General features: G+C 38.0%; 2 protein-coding genes across 5 annotated transcripts in view; one reads left to right on the plus strand and one right to left on the minus strand.

Annotated features, from left to right (window-relative positions):
- Positions 1 to 27,833, plus strand: part of gprs (speckle type BTB/POZ protein) — a 352,627-nt gene that overhangs the window by 14,313 nt on the left and 310,481 nt on the right. The window lies entirely within an intron of this gene.
- Positions 1 to 27,833, minus strand: part of LOC145986365 (alpha-amylase-like) — a 307,352-nt gene that overhangs the window by 754 nt on the left and 278,765 nt on the right. For all 4 annotated transcript variants that reach the window (XM_083120266.1, XM_083120264.1, XM_083120263.1 and 1 more), the window contains exons 6-11: positions 26,516 to 26,649; positions 24,130 to 24,252; positions 22,317 to 22,441; positions 8,526 to 8,742; positions 4,825 to 4,940; positions 3,703 to 3,858 (exon numbers count right to left, since the gene is read on the minus strand). In XM_083120266.1, coding sequence (XP_082976392.1) covers positions 3,703 to 3,858; positions 4,825 to 4,940; positions 8,526 to 8,742; positions 22,317 to 22,441; positions 24,130 to 24,252; positions 26,516 to 26,649 — 871 coding nt within the window. The remainder of the gene's footprint in view (positions 1 to 3,702; positions 3,859 to 4,824; positions 4,941 to 8,525; positions 8,743 to 22,316; positions 22,442 to 24,129; positions 24,253 to 26,515; positions 26,650 to 27,833) is intronic.

The raw sequence follows: 27,833 nt of genomic DNA on the forward strand, positions 1-27,833 counted from the left end.
CACTTTTCCCTACACAACACACTTTCCACAAATGAATGTATTTTTACCTTGTGCTCCAACACATTGTTCATGGTACCACGCTCAGCACCGCATGCAAGAAATCCAATCGCCGATAAAACTGTAATTTAAAACTGAGTATAACCGCTCACAAAATCCAGACTTGTCGTTACCTTGACTTTCATCTAACGATTCGTCATCAGAACTGGTGGAGCTATCAGTTGAAGAAATGCCGTCTCTCTTTTTCTGTAATGTGATGTTCTGTCGCCGCTTAGATTTTAGCAGAACTTCTAGACTTTGAGATGCTGCTGCAAGGTCTCGTAATTCTCTCACATTATTGGGCAATGTGACATGGGAGTCTTTCTTATCTTGTTGTTTTCTCTTTCGTGCTGGTGTTGGTGCTTTTATGGTGAGGGTACGATGTTTATATATATGTGGGGGGAGAGAGCGTGTGTGCGTATATCCGTGTTTCCCTGTTTTCTAACATCTTATCATACATTCTGTTTACATATTGTGCTACTCATTTTGTGGTGATCCGTAGTGCACTAGTAGTTTTTGAAATCACTAGTGCCTGTTTGTGCCCTCGGGCGATAACTAGTTTGCATGTATTTAGAATTCATTTGCATAATTTAGAATAAATTTACATATCATTAGAATAATTTACATTTATGTATTTGCATATTTATAACTTTTATAAATTTTTAATTATTTATTTTATGAAAAATATGTAAATAGAAGGTAATTAGTTGTACTAAACGCTATGCATATGATTTTATGTTAATTACTGTAAAGTATGTAATGTATAAAACGATAATAATTATTGTTTATAATATTGAAAATAAGATTTTATGTTTTATGAAACGCTATGAAGAGTGGTAAAGGTCCAATGCCGATTTGGGACTGTCCCAGTACTCGAACCCACGATATGTAGCTACTGCTAATAATTATAGTGTACTATGCAATAAAGTTATACGGTATGAAAGAGGGTAGTCCGACACGCTAGACAGAAGACGGTGAACTCCGCGCAGGTAGACGACAAAGGAATCTGGGGGATGTGCGGTCAAGGTCAAATGACGTCAGAACGCCAGAACAAAGAAAGAACCTGATTGACCAATGAGAAAAGGCGTAGCTAGATTTTAAGAACCTGTTTTTTCAAGGTAAACTAAAACGCTAGAAATGGGAAATGTATGCAACACCGTAGCACAGGACAAGAGAGGGATTGAACCAGACAAACAAAGGATGTCTGAGACTGGGCGGTCAAGGTCAAATCTCTGAAGCTATGCGTCGCTTGTAGAACCGGTTTTAGCGAATTAATATTCCGCTCAGGGTTGCCTCCAGAGCACTGAGTGCTGTAGCATGGGGATTAGGGTAGAACGCTTGCTTGTTAGAATATGTTTCTGTCAAAGTAGCCCAAGGTTACCCAGAACACAAGAAAAGAGGATTTTGGGATACCCAATTGGATTGGAGCGAGAACTTTACCCTGAACAAGGAGACCGAAGCGTAAGGGTTTTATCCGAATTAGGAAGAAGGGAAAGCTACCTGGGACTGGACCTAAAGTTTTTATTATTTGCATTTATCACGGGGTGTCGAACATCGGACCCTTTGATTATTGATTTAGCTAGTAAATGTATGTTTCTGCGTGTTGTCTTTAATTATAAAATTGAGTTTATGACCATGAAAAAGTCAATGATATCGTATTAGTGTAGTATTCCTCCCATTTATAACACACTAACATCAACACCTTTTACAACAATGCTTACCTTATGAGCTTAACCAAGTACGGAAGAAATATTTCACAGCAGTAAACACACACAATGGCTCACGTCAATGGTATGTTTCGAATCGTTTTGTCACTACGAATACAGAGAGAACACTGTACCCGTCCGCTACTGTCTGCACGAGACATGGGGTCACTCAGTGAGAATAGTAAAATACATCACGACGCCATATGTTCAGCGCTGGAGACAGTAAACATTAGGGCGATTCGGTTTGCAGGCCGATCCGATTTTGAGGACTCCACTCTTTTCCATATTCGCGTAATAACTACATGCCCGATATGGCCGAAAGAGTTCGATAAATTTCTTGCGAATAACTGACAAAATCTGAAGCGACTTTAAACAATCGAAAGGTTATATATATATATATATATATATATATATTTAATCAGAAATGAGCTACATCTGAGAAGATAATTTTTTGCCCAAAATTATGATCCATTTCTAGTTCAATAGAAAGTCTATTTTCATAATTTTTTGGATAATAACCAAACGTTCTTGAAGCGTGTATTTAGCCATGATGAATTGTCACACTACACTAAACAAAATAATATAAAAAGTTTGGTTGTATCTGAAAAAGTTTTTGTTTTTTCATTGTAAAATCACATCGTTTGTATTGGAAAAACCCTTTATATACGATCAGCAATAGGTCTGTGTTGAAGTGCAGCAAGCTTGTGTAACCCTACAAATATAAATATACTAGATACGAAACACAAACAAATTAAGGGGAGGAGATACAGTTACGCACCAATTGTGCATTTATTTCAATATTGCCCGAATGGACACTTCTACTAAAAAAATAACCTGGTCGTATCAAGAGTATGAATTTCTCTCCATGTTGCAAGTGGAAGCGTTTTTTTATGTTGATTATTAAGCTGGACACGATATTTGAAAAATATGAAGAATAAGATTTTCGGAATCCCATGTATTCCTTATGGAAAATCAACTTCAACATCAAGTTACGGCTAATCAAATGGGAGTTTCGACTTTTCTGCTGGGTAATCACTTCTTCAAACTGCCCTCTTCCCGTTGATATAATTTTCTACTCCATCGGAAGTTTGATATTCGCAAGAGAACAAATTAAATGATATTCCCATATGCCCAATGCATTTATCCTTGCCTCCTGGCAGTGTTGCCAAACCTGGTGCGCATAAAAGAGTTAAATTTCACCTTAAATGTAGTTAAAACTGACTTTCAAGTAGTGTTGCCCACGGGACGAGACGGGACAGGCTTTTAAAAATTCGAGACGAGACGAGATTGATTATGTGTCCCGAGACAAACGAATATTTTCGAGACGAGACAGCATTTCACAGCATTTCCACGAGACGAGACAGGCCAAAGTCTCGTCTCGTGGGCAACACTACTTTCAAGCAGATAGATTTACGAAGTGCTTCCTAGAGTAATGTTAGTTGTCAAAGGGGTGCGACACTGCTATTACCGTTAACTCTAAATTGATGACAATTTATTCTTAGTTTTCACCATCTAGATCCGGCGGCATCACCCATCTCATGGTCGTACGAAATAGAAAATAAAGGATTCCCTGATAACAATATTATGCCAATTTCACGTCAACACGGCGCTATAAAAGAAGTAGCTGGGGGTATAAGAGGGGGTGGGGTGACGCAGCCAATATAACAATATCACGCCAATTGCAAAATTTATAATCATGGCAAAAGTTGGTCTATGTCGGCCGGAGCCAGTGATGGTATCATTGTGAGGCACGGGGGCGGGCTCCTCAGTTCACAGGCAAACGTGCCCGAAAGAGCCAGATCTGGCTCCAAGAGAGCTAAGTTGGCAACACTGACTCGGAGGGAAAAGCCGGGCGGAGACTGTCCCGCATGCCCTTAAGGTTTTCATTTGACTCTCCCTTGTATATAATGTAAATAAATAATTGTCACAAGAAAAATATTACCACAGTGAAATTACTTACCTCAATGTGAATTGCCATGACTTTGTCGTCGTCATCCTTTCCTATCGAGATATCCGCCCTGCCGCTGGCGTCTACCTGGACACTCTTTCCAGTGCATTCGTTGTCTTCAACATCTCCAGTTATCACATCGCAGTAGGTCCCAGATGGCAAGGTAGTCTACAAAATAGAACTCTAAATGTTATTAGCGAATTGGCGTTATACATTTCGTGTCGTAATTCACGAATTTATTCCCTGGCGACAAATAAAATAATACTTTAATTTATGTGGTGCACCAGATTACAAAAGTAGCTCTGACCTGAAAATAATATGCCTTCCATACTAAATCGATCCACGCTTTCATATTGACATTATTTATAGCAACATTCTATAATCATTTTATAGCCAGTCCGGTGGCCGATCGCGTTTATGATTCCAGGGGTTCCGGATTCGAATTTTGAGAAAAAACATGGATTTGTTTTGTTTTGTTTCTTTCTGAATAAGAAACCAGAAAATTGAGTAATAACTGATATAAAACCCCCATTTGTAGTTTTTCTTTCTGTTAAAAAAAGTGCGTTAAGTGGTCGACCTCTGATCTCAATACCGAAGTCCCGTAGTTCGAATTCCTTCCTGGGAATGGGTCGTCTTTGTGCGTACTCTTTCATCAATGTCATCTAATCATCACTCTTCTTCATAGTCACGGTATAAAAATGCGGCGTAAAATAACGAGAATACAATATAAATATATGATACAGTATCCAAAAAATTGCGTTAAGATCGAATTGTTTTTATCTTTTTATATCCATTAGCAAGTAGTTTTCATTACCATTTCAAATGTAAACATACATAAATTCGTGTGTATAGTTTAAATTCGTTGTATAACTGTTCATTAATTCATCAAAGACAGGCATGATATCTGTATTGAATCAAGCATTCTAGGGAAAAAAAACATATCTATTTCGACAACAGTTACATGTGATTTATACGAATTTGTATATTTATAACTGATATTTAATCATTCTAAAACACAAAACTCCCTGACAATTAGTGTAATGTGTGTTTCAGTAAACTACTGAAAATACTATATTTACAGAAATAATTTAGTCCTTTTTTAATTTATTTCGTACATCACCAGCGATTACGAACCTGTAAATTATGATTGAAATCATTATCTTCTCCATTGATAGCAATAAATCCTCTCCTATCGCGGCAAAATGCAATTTGATAATTGTCATTGGACCACCAGTTGCTTACATTTGATCCTGTAAAAGTAGTATAAATTGATATAAAAGTATAAATAATGATTTTATATTAGTATTAAGTAAAAGGGACTTTAAAAACTTGACACCTTCAATAATAGTTGATTCATAATCATAAGCACTATGGCAAAATCAGTGGAAACTAAAATTGTTAATATCTTGTATGTACAGGATGTCAAAAGTCCGACACCACCTTCTTAATTTGAAAACAATTTGATGAGGGCGATGAAATTTCGGATATGGGTAATTGGGGTGGGGGCACACCAGATGGGGCTAGTGAGTATCATGGCGGCCATCTAGAAAGCCGCCATCTTGGAATTACATCCAGATTTTCAAGGGGAAGGGGGTCATGTAGCATATCATTTTACATGTGCGTTTTCTCAGAAATAGGAATATGCAGTTATTTTTCCCCTAACTTTATTTGGTGAGGATATTTTCACAGTTGAAGTTCACATTTGACATCCTACAAGATGTGTTCCATGTGTTGTCCGTTCTGTGCTACACACAACGTTAGACTTTTCAGCCAGTCCTCGTGGACACGAAATAACACTGCAGGGTCGACAGAGTCACATGCTTGTTGGATCCGGTGCTGGCGATTTCCGAGATTAGTGATTTTCTCTTGATAAACTATGGCTTTAAGATGACCCCAAAGGTAATAGTCAAGGGGCGTAAGATCCTGAGAACGGGGTGGCCACTCAGTGGGCCCTCTTCGACCAATCTAGTAACCCGGGAGCTGTTCATCCAACAACTGCCTGACACATAACTCGTAGTGCGGAGGCGCGCCGTCTTGCTTGAAATAGGCTGGTAATTTTCCATCTGGGTTCATGGTGAGGGGAACACATCTTTCTGGAGAATATTCAGATATCTCTTCCCATTCAGGTTGCCATGGATGAAGACAGGTCCCACAAGTCGGGTGTTCCATATCCCACACCACACCATTACCTTTGCCGGACCGACTTCCTTACGAAGATCTGTCCGTATTTGACCAATAGCGATGATTCTGCTTATTTACCTCACCGTTTACGAAGAATATGACCTCATCGCTAAACAGAACACTTTTCGAGAACTGGGTATCCTCGTTGCAACGAGCCAAAGTCCAGTCTGCAAACTGTAACCACCTGTCTGGGTCATCCTCAGTTAAGAACTGCGGCATTTGAATTTTGTAGGGATGCCACGTGTTAGTATACAACACACGGAGTATGGATCTCTGACTGACTCCTAACACTGACACCAAATGCCGGGTACTGCGTTTCGGGCTCTTGACCAAGGATGCCACGATTGCCGTTGCTGTTTCTTCGTCGGTATCTGTTCTCGGCCGTCCCCTACGTTCTCTGTCGCACACGGATCCCGTCTTTTTAACTTCTGCATTAGACGCAACACTGTGGTATGTGAGATGTCGTCTCTCTCTGGATGCCGGGCATTGAAATCGTCTGCAATAACCTTGGCACTGCGCTTCCAACTTATAACAAAAATTTCGGTCCGTTCTTGGAATGTTAGGGCCATGTTAGATCACCTGGAACAAATAACCCATTTCATTACACCCAATTGTGAAAATATCCTCACGAAATAAAGTAAGGAAAAAATAACTGCATATTCTTATTTCTGAGAAAACGCATATGTAAAATGATATGCTACATGAACCCCTTCCTATTTGAAGATCTGGATGTAATTCCAAGGTGGCCGCCATGATACACACTAGCCCCATCTGGTGTGCCCCACCCCAATTTCATCACCCTTCATCAAGTCGTTTTCAAATTAAAAAGGTGGTATCGGACTTATTGTATCACCCTGTATATTGTTTCGTCCCTTGCTGACACATTTCGGCAAAACTAGATTAACTTATTTATATACGAAGCCAAGCAGTTATTGTTCATTTGTCTGTTAATATATTATTTACAATTTACGAATAGATATCGTCGAATTTGTAATTAATGTTTTAGATCACTGAATCACATGCCTTTATACAAATGAAATACAATGTGCGAGTACTTATATCGAGAAGTGGTCTCATACTATACACTGAAAACAATCTTTTAAGAACCAAATTGTGATGTAATGGATATTATTCTATATATATTTTGGCATGCTCACCTTGATCTTGTACATCCCTAGTTTGATCGCGACGAAGATGATGAGTTTTTTTCGAGTTTTTATTTTAAGTCCACTTTATATAGAGATTCGAATCGAGTATTCATTCCTATTCAAGAAATGGCGTTAAGATCGCGTTAAGGTCTTTATCTTCGAGAACTCATCGAGAACAAAAATACTAGAAAAGCAACACAAAATAAGAAGAATGAAATCAATTCTAATCAAATCAGAAAATTATACAAATTCATATGTTGCATTGGAACGAAGTGCTACATTTTAGGTTGAATTACTTTTCAGAACACATAATAGTAGCACGCTGTCCTAACAACTCCACCCATTGGCACCGCCTCGAATCTCACAGTACTCATTTTGCGGGTCACGTGGGTCGCTTTTCTCTGCAACAGATGCAAATTACTCATAAACTACATTTCTTGTCGGAAACGTGAATTAACCAGGAAATCCCGAATGGAGAGAATTTAAATTTTTACTCCCCAGAGTCGTTTTATCCTACTTTGGCGGCATGGACGCACTACCTCTTCCATTATCCACGTGTGCCCCATTGATCTTGCCGTCAAGCTCATTCGCTCGTTGAACAACCGCCAACAACCAGTGACAACCTGTCTCCAACGAGGTCACTCTATAGCTAAAACTGGTGTTCAACCAGAGTTGACAACCTTCCAATAAGAAAAGGTGCTATGGATATTCTGAAACTATGCTAGCTAAATTGTGCTAGAACATATTATAGTAGTGGTAGTAATGATTTGCTATTAACAGTGATAATTTATTATCTTCGGATGATAGAAGTTTAAGGTTAAATTCATCCACCTACTTTTTGGAGTTTTTAAACTTTGTTATTTAATATAGTTAAGAAATATTGGAAATTTCTTTCATAAAAGTAATTACAATGGTTCAACCAACAAAATAGTTTGAACACTTTCTTAAAAAATTTTGAGAAAATTCTCCGAACACAACCCTCAACTTTCTACAAATTTTCTACCATAACAAAAGAAAGATAAAAATAAAAATAGAAAAACAGGATGGACAGGAGTGTGGTTGTAAAATCTGGTCCCTGGGTAGGCGTATTTCCTTTTATGTGAACAAGTTCGCTCGAGAAGTAGAAAAGAGATCCGGACATTTTTTAAATTTTCATATCTTCAAAATACCTCCCTTTGAATTTAATACCCCTCCTTCCCAGGAACGTCTGTTTGCAGATTATGCTAAATTTTAAAATTATACCGAACACAAGGGGCTGTAGTTCGAGCACAAACAAAGAGAACCTTCGGCCAGAAGTTTTCGCGCATCTTCCCCTCCATCCCTTCACCTCGGCCCACGGTAAAGACTGTTCCACTCTACCCCTCTCCCCACGCACGAGTACAATGAACAGGACACGCGATTCTGCGCAGGTTCTTTTCCTTGTGGTCTCACGATATAAGTGCCAAGGAAGTTCAAATTCTGATAGGTTTAGCATCATTTTGCTAGGGTTGACAACACTGTGTTCACCTCTCGCCACATTCATGAAAGTGACCATATTCCGGACGGCCCTCCAACGATGCTCGCACGCCCACCCGCTGGAACATGATTGATCGCTGTTGATGCCAACAGGAAGTATGTTGTAATCAGCGTCGTGTGGGGGACCTTGGTCGTCGTTGTCGAAACTGAAGCTGGACATTAACCTCGGGAAACCGTACGGCCAGGCCAACATGAATGCCACTGCCATCTGTTGGGGAAACAAAGAATTAATTAACAACTTTGCACTCGTTAAATGAAGTACGAGGTGTGAACGAATGTGTGAGAATTATTAAATGGTGCAGAATTGGACAAGTGCATTTTAACGTATCTTTTGTGTCAACTATGAACTATACCTCACATTACGCTGTTTCATTAAACATGCAACAAGTAGGCGGATTAGCCCGTTGCCAAGACACACGACACACCGGCTCGGTCCCCTCGACAGACAAAGACCGGGCGTCGCTGCCTACCAAATATATTTCTGTTATTAATATATATATGCCACGACTACGCTCAGTTCCTGCGGGGCATGGGACCCCGCATCCCAAAGTTCGGGTAAGGGTCTGTTTCAAGATAATAATATAATCAAAAGATAAATTTACACTTACATAACCAAGACTTCAAATTATATTAGCCCTTTCTCATGCTTGAACTCCACCGCAATCGCACCCGCATCCCACTGACCAGTGAGGATACGCATACGATTCGCGATTGAAATCAGCATAATCAATTCTGGCGTCCTTTGGATTGATAAGGCCTCCGCCTCACTGACCAGTAACGGCGGGACACCTCTCCAACCAAAAGGAAGTCAGTTAATTTATACTTATTAGGCAAACTTACTTCAAAGAAATACCAAATAACGATTATAAATTTATTTACTAATCCATATATATGTTAGGATAAAAGAAAGTATACAATCTTCAGATCGAGAAAAATTTACAATGCCAAAATTTAATTTCTGTTCAAATAACTTCCGAAAAACATAGACTGAAACTTGCTTTCTCATAAAATACAATCCAGAGAGCTCTCTCTTATATATATATATATATATATATATATATATATATATATATATATATATATATATATATATCGTCCATATCCCAGCTTAACTTGGTTTCAATAAACAGGTGACAAATTAACAGTAATGATCGACAATTTCCATTAACCAAAACCAAAAGAAAATTACATAAACTTCTTTCCGTAAATATCTATTTGTGCTTCTGTCATATTTTCACTTCAGTATTATGTTCTTTAGAACTCTCGAGGTATACTACCCTCTTCGGGGCCAACCTCCAATAACATTCATAACTAAAGATAAGGGGAGCCTGTCTCTACCCAATTACCAAAGCCATCTCTCGGCCACAAACTACAAATGTTCGCTTGGAATTCCATAACATAACAGGGGACACTGTCTACCCTCTTTGGCTACTTACATTGCAAAAGCAAAACAATAGACTTTTACATAAAACGAATTTCTATAAAAACATTTACTCGACCGGTCACCTATTATAACTGTTTCAAAATTATATCTAACATAAAACCAAAATAAGAAAACCCATTAAACGTTCCGGATACTCAGACTTTAGAAACGGACGTAAAACTATATAAGTTATTAGATTTAAGAGACATCCTCTGACCAGAGGTATGCTCTCGGATTTAAGTATCAAAGAAACAAATTTATTTAAATGAACCTCCTGACCAGGAGAATTCAGAATGATTTAGAATAAAAATTAACTCGACGAGAAGGATGTATATCTTGAATTTATATCGGAGTCACACTGACCAGTGCCAACTTCGATAGAATTTATGAAACAAAATTTTAAATTATTAAGATTAATTATGTATAAATCAAATTATTTACAAGCCTGCCAAAATCCCCTTTAAGGATCATGCTGACCAGCACAAATCCAGAAAGTTGGCTTACGGAAAACTCAGGACATTGTAGAAGGGAGAGCTGACCAGCCACTCCCCTCACAATGCCTGTGTTCTCCCAGCCCTGGACCTCGACAAGCGATTTAATCACCTAACGATTCCGGAATCTACTGCTATACTGAATGAATCTCAAGGAATATAGAGATTAGGTAAAGCCATCCGAAGATTGCCGATCTTGCACGAACGCGTGACGTCACCGGAGAAGCAGTGAGCTCGGCTGAAGCAGACGGCCCCTAGCATTTATATGGGAGATTCAGAGAGCGAAAGTATATAATTACTTTTAGGAGGGGGAAAATAATAATTGTCATCCTCCAAGATGGTATTGAGGCATCCTTTTAATGATTAGTAATAATAATTGAAAACGCGCTACTTTTAAAAGGGGGCAAAGTACATGTGAAAAAATGTATTTTGAAAATCCATATTCCTGAAACTTTCTGACCGATGCGCTACAAAGAAAGTTGCGTGTTCTCCTTTAGAATTTCGTCATTTTACAAATTGTAATATAATTTTAACAAAAACGTTGCATGCTAAAGAAGAATTAAAGAGTTTAAAAAAATAATTGATTAATAGACTTAGTTTATTTTACTTCGCTAATCTGTCACATATGGCTAATCGCAAAGATGAGGATGCGTGATGATATGATGAAATTGAAGAAAGGAAAGTAGACCCATGCCCGGGCGGGGATTCGAACCTGGGGGCACTTGGCATCGTAAAGCGTTGTGCTAACCACTTCGCCACGGAGGTCAGCATTACAAGGAAATAAACAGAAATTGGCATCTATGTTTTAAAATGCGAGACGTTGTGATGAAAATTATTAATATATCTGAAATATCGAGAGTTGACCTTGAAGTCTCTAAATGTACTTTTAGGGTTACGCAAAGTGTAAATTTATAAGCTATTAAAATTTAAAACGTATTCCTGTTCGAAAAGAGAAACTGGCAAGTCAAATTAATATTTCGTAGAAATACATATATTTGTCTTTCATGAGGCCAAGAGAGTATTTGGAGGGGACGGTGGCTTGGGAAGGCTATAGCCCCGGATCTCGATCTGCAAATGGGCTTCCAGTGGGAAAACATTCCTATGAAATAGTCCAGAAGAAGGGGCGAAATGATTTTTTTTTTAATGGCTCAAGAATACAAAGCTATAAGTGGATATTTGGCAAGCTTAGTCTAAAACTTACAACTGAAGTCGTACGTGTGTGTGTGCGTGCGGGGGGGGGGGTTGGCTACGTGAGGTAACACAGTGGAATATGATTCACAATACTAAAATTAAAATAAATATGTGGGAACAATAGAAATCAAAATATGTTGTAGCTAGTGACAGCGGAATAGTAAAGATGGAGGGGTAAATCATATTTTCCCGGGGCAATCATTTTTACGTATTATTCCGTTACATACGACACAAAAATGCATATTTTGGCTAAAAGAGCATTCATTCATTTATTTATTTTGTCGTTTTACTGGGGGCAGATAAGAGGGAGAGAGAGAAATTGTCGAACGAGAATTGGGGGGCGTTCCCGCCCCCCCCCCCCCCCGTAGTGTGGTCACTGCCTATGGCTATGCTGGAGAAGAATGCACCAATTAATACGCTATTAAATAAAACAGATACTTTTAAAACTTTTAATCAAATTGTTTGTGAACTATGATTTAAATTTAGAGAGAGCACATACCTGTTTAATTTAATTTGGATGAGTTAACTTCTGAAGCCTGACATTTCCGAGCCTTCTTCCGGTGTAACTACACTGCCCCTTGAGTCGTAGCTGCTGCGTTCAGGTGGCGGAACGAGCAGAATACTAATTAAAACAAATATGTGACAAATATATATATAAAAAAACAACGTGTTGAAGCTATTGACGGCGCCAAAGAAAAGACAGAAGAAGAAGAACGTGGAGAGTGCAGTGATATTTTACGGGAAGCAGCAGGCACGTATCCAGGAAATCCTTTCGGGGCGGCGGCTGAACACTATTTTTTAAAGGGGTATCACAATTGTATGTTTAAGGCCAGTGGTGGCAATTGGGTTCCAAAATGTGGGGGGGGGGGGGTGGACAAGGAGACAAGCATTAAGAGGCCATAGTGTGATAGTGTGGAGGCAAAAGAATGGGGAGCAACTATCTCCTAAATCGTCGCCACTGTTTAAGGCTGTCATTTTAATCTGAACGTTAAATCGGGACATTTTCTACCACTCAACTCCTCTGTTTCCATGCATTAATATTGTGTGCCGGAACCATCTCAGTATGTATGTTTGTCCATTTCTTCTCATCAGGCATCAAAACATCTATGTACCAGAAGTGTTTTTACGAAGGTGTTACACATGCACGGAATACACAATCCACTCGACAACACAAGATTCAAACTGTGTGCTGGGAACTGGAGTCAGACAGTTCACGAATATTTCTCTCTCATTCGAGCCTGAACACCACTAATGTGTCTTGTCCTCCCATGTTTGCAGCTCTTATAAAAGCCGAAAACCACCAAATTGTTCATATTCATGCCTAAGCACTCGCAAGTGTCCAAAATTGTCTGTTGAGTGTGTGTCGAACCCAGTAGCCTTAAACAAAAGTATTTTTTATGCCATGAAATTCTCGGGCTGCATACACAAAATTTGGTCCTGGCACAACCAAATCATCACTCAAAACTTTGATTTTCAGTTGATCTGTCCAGCTTATTTCTTTTTTAATAAATCGCTCCAATGCCCAGCCAGATACTGCCGAAATATTCACTTTAGAGAGAGAGACCTTCGATCTCTTAGTCTTTCGACCCGAACTACTCGTAGCACTACTCGAAGTTCCGCTGTCGTCAATGTCTTTAGCTTTGGGACCGAACTGGAACTAGTGGTAGACTTCGTTACTTTACGGTATTTAGTCCATTTCATTTTCGAATCACTAGATCTTATAAAGCAACCAATGGACACTGGCTGATCACTAATCGACTGTATGAATTCACACTTACCTCTGAAGTCTCCACCTATTCTGTTGTACAGATCAACCGGGAAATTGAAGCCGCGTATTAATATCCTCATTCATTATATTCTAGAACGTTTCGCAGATAAAACAATTCGTAAATATTGCCAGTAGTTCGACTCCTTCTCTTTTTAAAGAACCTTCCCTCTCGCGCTTTCCAGAGATTAAAAAATTACAATGAATCCGAATCGCCCTACCTGCGGCGCTACCTTTGTTGTGCACCTTCCAAATGCTGACAAGTCTCTTCTACATAGTGTTCAAGTTCGCTACGACAACACCGAAAGCGTAAGAAAAGTTTACGTGCAATATTATCAACAACAGGGTTATAGAACATTCTCCGTCTTGCCTTGATAAGTATTTCTCTCCTAAAATTATCGTCCCATTATTCAAGAAGACAAAAACCTAATTTTATCTAGTGTAAAATGAAAACTTTCCTGGTGGGGGAGTCCACGAGTTACGATCCCCACCTTGGATACGCGCTATAAACAATAACAGGGTCCGTAGAACATTCTCAGTCTTGCCTCGATAATTATTTATCTCCTTAAATTATCGTCACATTATTGAAGAAGACAAAAACCTAATTTTATCTCGTGGAAACTGAAAAATTTCCTGGGGGAGGGGGCTCGAGACACCTAATGCGCACCTTGGATACGCACTATTAACAATAACAGGATTATAGAACATTCTCCGTCTTGTCTCGATAATTATTCCTCTCCTTAAATTATCGTCACATTATTCAAGAAGTCAAAAACCTAATTTTATCAGTGTAAACTGAAAAAAATATCCTTGCGGAGTGGGGGGGGGGGCTCGAACCACCTGATCCCTACCTTGAATACGCGCTAATAACAATAACAGGCTTATAGAACATTCTTCGTCTTGCCTAGATAATTATCTCTCTCAAATTATCACCATATTATTCAAAAAGCCAAAAACCTAATTTTATCTAGCGTAAACTGAAAATTTTCTGAAGGGGGGCTTGAGCCCCCTGATTCCCACCTTGGATACGAGCTGTCACAAATAACAGGGTTATAGAATATTCTCCGTCTTTCCTCGATAATTATTTCTCTCCTTAAATTTACGTCACGTTATTTTATTTGACACAACAAGAAACAAAAAATCTCATTTTATCTAGTGTAAACCGAAAACTTTCGGGGGGGGCTTGAGCCCCCTAACCCCCCCCCCCTTCTTGGATACGTGCCTGGGAAGCAGTCACGTTTATTACACCCTTACATTTACATACAATATTATAAAGTTCTGCTTTTAGATCTCGCTCAATAACTTTTCCACAAAAATGGGCAATCTCGCATTTTTTTATATCAATCAAGCTGTGATATTTTAGATTTCTTCCGTTAGTTTTCTGATAATAGTTTTCACAGCTTCCCATAGCATTTAGGCATGATTTCAGTTGACAAGAACAAAATAATCTTATTTCAAAACATAGAGCAAAAAGAAATCCAACGCGCTTAAGTTAAAACTCCCTTACATTGGAAGCCTGGAGAGAACAAAACAGGGGTTCCTTCGTAACACGATTTCTTGAAAACCATTTTACACATTTGAATAAACTTTGTGATAAATTAATTAGAAAGGATGAATCTTAACAGTAAAAGTTGTAACTTTTCCCTTGCTACTATATTTTAGAAGATATTCGTTGTCAAATTTCTCAATATTTGCATAAGGAACCAGCCTTTTCCGTGCCGAGTGTTTCGATGATGACGTCATGCATCCACGGACAACTGCGCATACGATCTGCGCCGCCGAACGAGCACCCCCTGAATGAATCTGGCAGCGAGAACGCTGATATTTATACTTACGAGATTGCGCAATCCTATTTCTCAACAAAAGATTTCGACAAACTGAAAAGTTATTTTTAGCATCTAACAATTACCCTTTCCAAAAGACATATCCAGAAACACAATGCAAGCTAAACTTATTTACAAACCCACGCAGCGCCGAACGAAAAGAACTCATTGTTGTTAAGGAAGAAAAACAACGCAAGCTTCTACTTGCTTTGCGTTCTTTCTCGTTGGGCCGAAACTGCGTTACAATGTTAACAAAGATAAAAGATAAAAATGTACATTCAAAAGATTAAAACTCCAAATGAATTTATACGAGGGCTATTAAATATTAAAAAGATTTGCCAAAAAATTTTCAATCGTTACAAACAGTTGTACGGAAATATTTCTAAGGGTCAGAGAAATTGCACAGGGTGTCCGAAAATTATCCGCGTACATATTAGCCCTAGATATATGTAACATATTTATAGCATGTGTATCTGTTTGTTTAAGGTACCTGAATCCAATATGGCCTACCTAAGGTTTGTTATTGTTTCTAATCGTGTACAAAGTCAGGAAGGTAAAACTAATGGCAAGATTCAAAAGAGGTTTCAGGACTTTACTGAAAATTAGAGCTAAGCTGCTCGTCAAGTCAACCTTGCAGCAGGTTTTCGCATATGTAGTTCCAAACGTGCGCGCAAGAACATAGTTCCACTGAGACGGGTTCTATTCCGACACAACTGCATACTTGCAAGAAAACAGTTATTTAATTTGTAATATACAGACAAAATAGTACATCCATTAGCAGGTATGGACTTAATTGGTTGCAATCACTGTGCAGACGAACTTGGAACCGTAGATTCGCCAACTGCAATGTGTAGTGCGTTGAAGAGACACTGAAACTTTAGAGCGAGTCGAGCGAGACTGAATGCGTTGCAGAACGCGTGAAATCGGCGATACCAGTGTTGCACATCCCACTATTTTAACCCTATGTTTATTGTAGAGCGGCGAGAATGGCTGAATCTACTGTTCAGCGCGCGGTTTTACCCGAATGTTATTTTGGACTTCGTCCGAAGGGAAATTTTCTTCAAAGACAAGCAAGTTGTTTTGAATGCATAATCCTCCTTGCGGCAACAAGATCAAAGTAAAACAGGGCGTGAGGTGATTTGCCGTCAATGTGCGCACGAATTGTATCACGGGTGTTGAATGATTTGCTGTTTGAGTTTAGCAAGAGGAAACGATTGTTTGTTTTTTGACGACAAAAGAATCTCCGCGGTATAAAAAGATATCGCAGTGAGAAGAAACATGTTTATTATTTGGACGAGACGTCCTTCAACTCGGTGGGTGGGGGAAGGGGGAATAAAACATGGAAGGATACCAGCATGCAAAACCACGCCAGGGCTGAAGAAACCAACGATGAGGGGAAGGGGGAGGCTTATTGTTTCACCCACTGGCGGCAATGAAAGCTTTGTTGAAGGTGCATATTTACTGTTCCGCGCAAAGAAAGGGAAGGGTGATTATCCGCAAGAAATGGACAGACCAAGATTTGAATCCTGGTTTAGTGAAGTGATTCATAAATTGAAACCAGAGTAATAGCGACAGACAATGCACCTGATTGTATATATCACCAATAACAAATGATGCTTTTTTGGTGGTATAACTTGAATTGCGTGTGTCTTACAGGAACGGATGTATTGCGGACGAAGCAACCACGTTTTTCATAAATGTATTTCTTTCTAAACCAAAAAAAAAAAAAAAATTGTCATTAAATTCAAGAGGGCCTATCGTTGTTTACTTTTATCTTTGTTCATTTTTATTTTTGCGTGCTCGAAATATACACACACGCTCTCATGTTTCGAAGATATTTCGCATTTATATTAAGTAATGACACATTTATTAAATAATCTATGCGCAGAAAGTACTTTTAAAATTTTATGTTTCAGGAGACAAAGAGAAGCAAAAATACATTCCACTTGACATGCATGCGGGTTTTGATGTGTTGTGCGGTTGGCAATACTGTGGATTTTCTCAGTGTCTGCGATGTAAGCAGTTCGGCGGTTGAGGAAAGACTGGCACGGAAGATTCTGAGCTCAGTTCTCGCGCGGATTGATACATAAAACCTGCTGCAAGGTTGACTTGACGAGCAGTGTAGTTCCAAATAATAACATGATCACAGGGAAGATTGAATTGAATTGATTGAATTGATATATTTTACTTCGCTTTTGTGCCAGTTTTGGCTAATCGCAAAGATGCGAATGATACTATTAAATCGATGAAGGGACACTCACAAGCACCCATGCCCAGGCAAGGATTCAAACCCGGGATCGCTGGCGTCCTACCGCTCTATGCTAACCACTCCGCCACGGAGCCCGGCACACACGGAAGATTTTGTTAAAAACTAACGTTTAGGCCATATTGGGTACATATTTACCCAATACGGCTGCTAATCTATTTTGTTCTTTCACATCAAAAAATGCAACAGAAATTGTAAAGAAAGTACCGAAATGTTATTTTCATAAGTAGATAAATATATTCATACACTTACGTTTTATTTACATAACGATATAATGTGATTACGCAAAGAAATAACATCGTTTACAAAGCAGTAAACAAGGATGTGGTGTGTCAAAACTTGTCACCAGAAGACCATGGATTACACATCACAGTCTGGACAAATGAAACGTCCTATATCATCGTTGGTGACTTCTACACATTCTACGTGGACATAAAAGTAACAAATGTCACATTTGCGCGTCTTTCACGATATATTCCTATGTGGGCCATATTAAGTATACCATAGTGTTATTTTTCCTTCGTTATAAACAGGATATTAGATTAAAGTCTAAACTAAGTACATAGTTGTACTTTATAAATTATGAGCTATCATAATATGGACTAGAGATATAGATTGATTGATTGATTGATTGATTTAGTTTATTTTACTTCGCGTTTTGTGCCTCTTGGCTAATTTGCGAAGATGGGGATGAGTGATGAAATGATGAAATTGATGAATGGACATTCACAAACAACCAAGCCCGACCGGGATTCTAACCCGGGACCCTTGGCGTCGCAGCGCGATGTGCTAACCACTCGGCCACAGGGTCGGGCGACTAGAGATATAGACACCTATCACTTGGAAAGTGAAGTAAGTAATAACTTGCATATGCAATATTAGCTCACGTAAAACACAATCACGTGGTCCAGCTATTTCGCTTGTTTGTTTTCAAATTATTGCACTGTAGGTACGGCCAGCAGGTTTAATCATACATACTAACGTCATCTGTTGAATTAATCTTGTAAATACTTGGAAACAGCAAATAGGCCATATTGGGTACTAGGCCATATTGGTTTCAGGTACCTTACATTATAAAGTAGACGGGCACATTTGAACACTCTAAAAATCTAATTGATTTCTTTGATGGTCAAGATTGTTTTATTACATTTTAATAGAAAAATAAACGTAAGCAGCAGCCTTCTAGTACAGTACATGTGAACATTTTTGCACAAACAGATCGAAGTTATTTTACAAGTTAAATGCATTTTAAAAACATCGGAAATTTATTCAAATCTGTCCCATGCATGGGGGACATTTGAACAGATATTGGGCAGTTTTGAACAATAACTTGTTTTATTAATCTTATTGGAAGCCAAACGTTTAAAACTATATATCTACTATTATTTGACATGGTCTTCGCTTTCGTGTTGGTTACAGACGATGGCTCGAAATATTTAGAGCAGTGGTTCTAAAACTATGGTACGCGTACCACCAGGGGTATATGAACGACTTGAAGGGGGGTACGCAATCAGCTCTCAAGAGAAATGTCGAGAATACTCACAGGACTACATACTTACGTCAGAGCTGTTTTTTATCCATGGTGTACCTAAAAAGCAAGTAGAAATAGACTAAATTTGGAGCCGATTCCCTGCTTGAAAGTTTCAAGTGCACAACCAAATATCAAGAAACTGTGTCAGGCTATGCCGGCACACCCTTCCCACTAGATACTCTGAGGATTTTCAATAAAAATTCCAAAATTGTGCTTAACAGTTTGTTTACAAATTTATTTTTGTTATTTACTTATTTCAATAACTCTGGATAAATACATGAAAATTAATGTTTCTTATGTACTTCTTAGCATGTCTTTTACATTTTTATTTTTGTAACTAATCATAACGATTTTAAAGGTAGAAACACCCAATAAAATAATAAACGTAGCATTCTAATGTTTATTTGTTTACCATCAGCCCGAATGCCATTTGGCTCTATTACAGATAGAAGCCTCCAATATATCAAAAGCGTCTCACTAATTAGGCAGCAAAAAAAATCCCCAAACCCAGTTTCGACGATTAGGGGTGGGGGTAGGGGTCAGCTGCCTCACCCCGCTTTTTGCCACGTTTGCCCCGCATTATGCTGCTAAACCTTATATACCAAGGTTTTGACACCTTGCCCTCCCAGTTTTGGAACACAATCTCCGCCACTGCCCATTACATTAGACGTTTAGGTACGACTAAAGAGTACAATGAGAACAAAGTTTGACAACCACTGCTTAGAGAATAACCATATCTCGTACTCTGGAAATGCTAATACAGTTACTCACAATGTTGTTCGTACAGATGAAGTGTGAGAAGTAAAGGAAAGCAAAAGTTACAATAAACCTTAGTGCATTCGGTATTCTCCCTACATGTAGTTCTAACACATATGGGTATTTATTTACAACCGCTCGTTCCTCCACAAACTTTATTCATAACGAAAAAATCATACATTTTCTTTTTCATGTCACATTTCTGTTCGTACAGTTGCAATGAAAACAGAAAAACAAATATATAAATGTTACAAAATTAGACCATTTAATAGCCAGTTGCATAATCCTTGTCCTTAATAACTGCTTGGCATCTACTGTGCATAGAAGCAACCAATGTCTGATTCCCTCCTACTATTAAGCTACGACCCTATTGACATATTGTTTTGACTTGCACTCATGTTTATGGACACGTTTCTTCAAAAAATGTCCATGAATGCTCAATCGGATTCAAATGTGAACTTTCAACTCGTGTTTTCAACTGGTTTTGCACATTCAAAATCAACCAGTCCCTGTTGAGTTGAACAGTATGTTTTGCTGTTGTTATCCTGCTGGAACGTGAACACACGTGACAACCCCATTTGCTGGGCACTTTTTTCACGTTATTCTTCATGATATTATTACAGACATGTTCGTCCATGATTCCACCAATGACTTGCATTATCCCAACTCCTTTAGTCGGCATACATGCCCAGATCATAATGGATCCTCCACCATACCTTACCGTAGGCGTTGCATTGGCAACATTGTCCTGCGTATTTGCCTTCTTCCACACTCTGATCACACCATCTGATCCGTGAAGGTTTATTTTGGTTTAATCTGACAAGATCACGTTGTCACAAAATTCCTGATCCTTATGTACATGCTCTTTAGCAAATACGACTCTGTCGATACGTTTGCCCTGTACGAACAACATTGTGAGTAACTGTATAATATTCTTCGTCGTAAATGAAGTTAAATAGGCTGTGTCTGAAATATGACAGATTGTGAATAGTGCTGTGTTTTCCAGGATTAGCTAACATCCGGTCTCTTTGTGCCACTACTAGTTTTCCCTTAAAAAGACCCACCAGGACAACATCTAGTAGTTGGATTCGATGCGTTCACTGAGGGGAAATTCTCTTCTTGCAAACAGAAAGAAGCTTCGAGATCGTGAAGATTGAGTCATTGATTAAGTAAATGAATGGAGTAAAATTGGAAGTTTAAACAGATTGTTGCGCCAAAGCGTCCATGCAAGAGCTGCAGAAAACATAATCAAATGCATTGTTTCTTCAAGTCTAGAAACTTCTTTATTTCCCGAATCTGCCGAATTTTGATTCATAATGTAGATTTAGTTCGCAATATGTTAAAATGGGATTAAGTACGTTTCAAATGCACGTTGTAAAGCTTCATAACATTGTTATTAGTATGTTGATTTCGTTTTGTTTAGTTATAGGTTATCACCAGGTTGAATTGTCAATGAAGAAAAAAGCACAAATATATGATTTCAACGACTTCGCGATGTTGTTAAGGAGGCGAATTCAGGAAAAGTTATATTTAAGGTGATGGAAACAGATCACTTCTGCAAATGGATCGATTACTCATCACTGCATAAGCTCAAACACGCCAATCAACGGCCTCTCTTAAGCGATATTGTCAGTATGAAGTTCATGCGTGGAGGTAAGAACATGAAATATAAAACAGATTATGATCTTGATTTTCAGGAGCTCAATTTCTTACAAAACGCTGTCATGAAAAGAGGTTTTCCTCTTCCTGAGGTAAGAAGGCATCCACGTGGAATTTCAGCAGAAAGGAAGAAAGGCATTTTAGACAAGTTACTTAGACTAATGTCTTATAACAGACAGTCATTCTGGATAAATTTCCCGTAACATATGAAGAAGATACCTTAGATTGAACAACATTTGTTAAAACTTAATATGTTTACTGTAAGAAACAAAATGTTTTTCTAAAGTACTCTTAAATATGTAATTCTTTGTTAAACAAATCAATAATAATTCCTGTAATACATTGCAAATAAATGTAGTGAAAAGTAATAAAAAGTAATAAAACATTGTAGCAGCGAGTGTAACCAAAAATATGATTTCATCAACTCAAATTTAAACATGCTTTAACCATTTAATGAAAAGTTAGGGCCTTTCTGTCTCCAACATCTTACCTCCAACGTGTTCGTATTATTGTGAAAAGGCCCTATCTACACTTCCATGGAATCTTCATTTCACCGCACAAAGGTGTGAGATGTTGAACACCTAAATACCAGCCACAAAAAATATTTCAATATCTTACTATGAAATGCAACAAAAATTTATTGAATTTTAATACTATAACTTGATTGCACAAAGCTAAACGCGTTTCTCTCTGTTTCTCGAGACCACAACAGAAAATAAACTGATATTCAGGAAATGAATCTCCCAGAGGCTGTAAAAAATTTCCCGGAATTTTATTACTCGTATTAAAAGTTGGCAAACCTACGCGTGTACGTGTAATAAAGTAATGTGTAGTATCCAAAAGTACTTCTTAAGGTTTTTCACATGGAAAATGTTACCTTATACAGCTTCGGCTCCTTGTGTGTTAAAATGTTGCTACCCCCTCCACCATGGCCTCTTTGGTTATCGTGGTTATCGATGAACACAAGCGCATCGCCGGATGGCATGAGGGACCAGGCTTCCCCTGAATAAATAAAACAAAATTCAAATTCTCTCATAGTAGACCTAAATCAAATTTTCTGGAATTAATTTGACATTGAAAATGATATTGAAAATAAGATATTTGTGTAAAGAAGAAAAGATGCTTATTCGTAGAATTTGTTATTACTAGGGACCTTGTTTTCACGCTGGTTAGCGTTAACTCGATAACGCCGAAAAAAGTTCAATGTTGCAAAAAAAAAAAGTGTTTTAGCGTGCGCAGGGATATGTTTTCAACACATTTTTCGTGAATTCAAATTCTGGAAATAACGCAAATTTGACATAAAAGGCTAGTTGTGGCCTTTTGCGTGAATGTCAACATATTTCGTGCTTTAAAAACGAAATATAACGCGAAACATTTAACATTTTTTGTGTTTTAGGCTTAAAAATAAAATGTGCCATATCTATTTATGTGTGCATAACATGCACGTTTTCAAAACCTTTATCCTCTAATAAACTATGATGCATGTTATGCATGGAATAATTCCTACGACTAAATGAAACCACGTATAAATAGATGTTTTTCACGATGTTTTACTTTCCATCGGAACGTTTTGCATCACCGAGCAAATTGGCGAGGTTCTGGCGATTAATCGAGTGCGCGCCTACCGTCACAATGAAGCCGCAACATCGGTAGGTATTTGTCGCTTGAGAAAGACTGGAAAGAAACTTCCTTCAAAATCGTTTCCAATGTATGCTGTCACAAACAGCCGTAGGCCAAGTGACCTACAAATTAATATATTACTTTGATAGCACTATCAAGGTAAAATTTTAGATATATTTTGCTGAAGAGTGTACTGAAATTAAAACACGAAGCTTTATGGAAAGAACACTGAAAAGTAACAAAAATATAAAACCACTTTTGGTAAAAGATATTACTTGTAGTAATAATTTCGCTCCGTCTGTATACGATCGTTATTAGTTGGCGTATAAATTTTTACTCAATAGCTGCTACAAAAGTTGGAAATTTTGCACTAATTTACTTATCAAGAGGTGATTTCTGAATAGATTTTGACTTGTCGCGTTACTTAACACATTTGAAAATGTGTTTTGGAAATAGCTTGTCTTAGTATGTTATGTTCTGCAGGTTTTTGAAACTGCTACAATATAGCGTTTATCAGTAAAATATGAGTGAAGAAGGCAGCATTGGATGAGTGTGAAAGCATTAAATAAATATGTATTAAAGATAACAGGCGAACTGTTCTGTAGACCAGACAACATATTTAGATAAGTTAAGCCATCTCATTACAATGTGATCAAGTCACTCTTGACACTCTTAACGGGAGCTAGAGAGCATGACAGGACAATATTTCAAATACTGTTAAAATGACACTTAATTGAAACTGACCGATTGCGGGTTAACACTTTTCATTTGGTTTTTGTATGAGTAGTTCCATAATTGATGGATAGATGTATCATTATAAGATAAATTTGAACAGCGACTAAGTGTCCACAGAAAATAGTTATCCACGATAAGATTTTTCGGGCAATGTTAAATTAAGAATTTATTTGTGCATAAGGCGCTGTTTTGATGAAAGTTATTGACAGATGTCACAGCAATATTGAATCAATCCACTTCCATATTCTAAATGTGTGCAATTCAAGTGTCAGAATTTAAAAGTTTTCCAACATTTTCAAACTTACTCTAGTTACATGTAGATCTTGCTTACTCACCAAAGTTGGAAAACCATCTGAGTTGGTTGTGGCCCCGGAAAGCTTCCCCTAACTTTGCTCCATATTTGAACTCGGTTACCCGCCCAATTGAAGTGTAGTCGCTCGCTTTGATAGGCTCGCCACCTGCAGAAGGAGAATACAATTGAGCAATACTTCTATTTTCATTTGTATGCGTGTGTTTCTGCATGAGTGAACATATTGCGACAAAAGCTTCAAGTTTGTCTGACGTCATGCTGATTGTGTTTCGAAAGAGAACATCCAGGAATCTAGCAAGCAATGTTAATTGGACAATATCCATTGCATAATGCTTTTACTTGTTATTGATTCTAACACAAGGTTTCGACACAGCGCCACTTCTTCGTGTTCAGGTGAAGTAGTTAGTGAGACCGCTGTGTATTCAGTAAAAATCATCGATTTTTCGATCCCCAAGAGCAAAATGAAATTGTTCAACTGAAACCGAGAAATGTACTCTCTGGAAAAGTAGTGTTATAAGAAGTATAAGTAGCAGAAGCAAATGCAATGGATAATGTTCAAGTAGCATTGTATGCTAATAAAAAAACAATTTTCACTAACATTAGGACAAATCTTGTAGCATAATCAAAAATATAATTTTAAAAACGATTGTATAGGATTAGATATATTGGCTAAGAAATCGTGCGACTCTAAGGTTTTGCCGAAGGATACTTTATGTAACCTTATTTTAGAGATCCACAGTCTCAATCTTCATCTCAAAATTAATTAAAGAAATACATAAAATTTGGAAGTGAATTTTATTTTAATTAAGTTTGTATTTCTATGGTATAAACGTATTTCATCTACAGCTTTATTCCCAATAATCTGTGAGTAATATAACTTTTCCATTTTCTAACTAGAATATAAAACACAATCTTAAAGCGATTATGAATTATTTCTGTAGCCGCATTGGTGGCAGAGTAATCTGTCATCGAAGGTTCCTAGTTTTAGTGTTTTGGAGTATCTTTTCTCTACACATACATAGGTTACATGTATTGTTTAATGTGCTAAAGTCTATGCTTTTATTTCGTTTTAAAATCTATTTAACTTATTTATTTATTATTACGAATTCGAGACGAAATGGGGTCCTAAGCTTCGAGACCTATACGAGAACGAGCTAGGTTTTCCGTGTTCCTGTTCAAGACGAGACAATTGATATGCGTTCCATCATGATTTTAATGTATTTTCCCATGCATACGCTGCTTATATCTTCCGCTTCTTTCATTTTCTGGAGGTGTCTTTGGCAGGAAACATTCCATACATTTATTGGTATATTCTCATTGTTCAACCACTGCTCCACAAAATAGTCCAGGAATATTGTTAATTTTAGATCCTGTGGCGCGCTCTCCATAATACCGAGCCAGGCTTGGTTGACTTTTTCTGTCGGTATCAACGCCAAAGCAGCACACATCCTACATGTTTTACTAATCTTCTCGTTTTGTTTGTACTCCTTTGCTAAGCCTAGTTGCTGTATCTGCCTCCACAGATACTGATTAAAATGATAATTACAACCGGACACGAAAGTCTGTGTTACAAATACTTTGCAAAGAATTAACCCACTTTACACATTTCAATCTCTTCCTTGCCTAAACCTTAGATATGCTAGGGTGACCTTCACGTGCGCTCGATAAACTGCTTATCTTCTGTGTGCGCTCCAAATACCGTGCGCTCAATACACGTGCGCTCGACGCACGTAATCAGACAATCACAAGGCCAGGGGGACCGGGTTTTAATCCCGGACTGGACATGAGTCTTCTTTGTGAGTGTCACATCATCATTTATCCTCATCTTCGCGATTTGCCAAAAGTGTCAGAAAAGCTAATTAAAATAAACCAAATCTGTCAATCAAAAGAATGTGTGCACCGAAGAGAGCTTAGGAAGTTTATTGGGAGCAGAACATTTCTGCGATCTTCTCTTTTTATTTAGGAAATAATGTAATGTAAATAGTGCGCTCTATTTTCGGCAAACTGATTAAAGAAAATCAAACCTGAAGAAGCTCATATACGCCAGATTCGGTTCTGTACACTTCGCTTCAGATCGCTTATGAGCGGAACTTCCAGAATGCCTCCTCGAGAATTAAATACGTTCGTCTTCAGCGACCAGCTATTTACCACGCTCAGCAACCACTATCGTAATTTTCTCTTCTGGCGTGCGTCTTGTAATCAAGATGGCACACTATAACTTGTAGCTAAGTTCAATCCCGATTAGTCTATCTGTAATTAAAGTGAACTTAAAATATAAACTCATTCTCTTCTGACGAACTCTTTCCATTGCAACATTGAGCTAGCCTAGTGCCTTGCCGACCGTTCATAAACTTTTTACTGCTGTATTTGATAGTATCATTAGTATCACATTAAACAAAATACATACGAACCTAAGTCGATTACTTCCTGGAAGATGAAGGGCCTTTCATTGTTTCCGAATCCGTACTTGTCTGCTGGCAGGTTGTTCAGGTGAGAAACAATGGTCTCCATGTCTCCTGGCCACATGTGTTTCACTGCATCAATCCTTAAAATGTAGATTACGTATCAATGTGAAGACAAGACACTGATATCGACAGTAAAAGTAAGTGGAAAGGGGGAAGGGAGAGCAAACTAATCGACCAAGGGGTGAGGTTACATTGTCACTAGTGGTGGCGATAGGGTTCCAATACTTGGGGGTCAAAGTGCCAAGTCTGAGGGGGGGGGGGTAATGACAGTTTACTTTCCTTGGTAGATAAGGGGGCAAAAGTGGCAAAAACTGGGGACAACCGCCCCCCCCCCCCACCTAATCGTCGCCCCTGATTGTCACTGAAACAAGTAGGAAGTTCTGGTTACGAACTCATTACATCGTTCTTTGTTCATTGTGTACTCTCTTTCAGAGAGAAATTGGAGATAATTATGCCTGGACCAAATTTTAAAAAATAATTTTGTAAAGTATATTCACAATTATTTTTTTTTAATTTAGGAGCACATTTCCAAAAATCAGAAATAGTAAGTAGTGATTCTTTTTCACTATGACAAGCTTTCGAAAGTTAACTTACAGCCTTAAACATTGCGAGTTCCTGAAAATAATTCTAATGTTGCAGAGTTACTTTCTCTGTTGATATTCTTATGAAAATGATTTGACTACGTTTTACATGAATCGTCCTGTAGTTCCAAGAAGTATACTTTAGAAAATACGTATATTCGTTTTGTTTATCCAGTAACATAGAGGAAAATGCCTTCTATTGTTTAATATTTAGTATGTATGCTATAGTTTAGAATGCTTTAACGAATCACACACAAACAGAGATTTTGCAGCAGATTACAACATTTAAACTTATATTTTTTATACTTTTTAAAAGTCAACATTAATCATTAATTTTTGTATATGGTAGTAGACAATACAAATAACAGTTTTGAAAATTGCTCCTTCAAGAACAACTTGTCACATTCTACGCAAAATCAGATGCCTCAGTTTTCCGTTAGATGCAGAAAATCATCCATCGAGGAAACGTAGCTTTAACCTTAAAAATGAGACAAACTGCATTGGTAGCACTATATATTTCCTTCCACATATGCCTTATTCTCAGAATCAAAGAAACAACTTGATACGAAGTTTTTAATACCTGCTCTTCCGGAATATAACTTTGAAACACACATATAGCAGAGGTGCTGTAGTTTGCAGAAAATGAATAGGCATCTCAAGGAAGGGTTTGAATTTAAAACGTA

The sequence above is a fragment of the Lepisma saccharinum genome, chromosome 4 (genome assembly GCF_977018435.1).
Source record: "Lepisma saccharinum chromosome 4, izLepSacc3.1, whole genome shotgun sequence".
Classification (NCBI taxonomy): Eukaryota; Metazoa; Arthropoda; class Insecta; order Zygentoma; family Lepismatidae; genus Lepisma; species Lepisma saccharinum.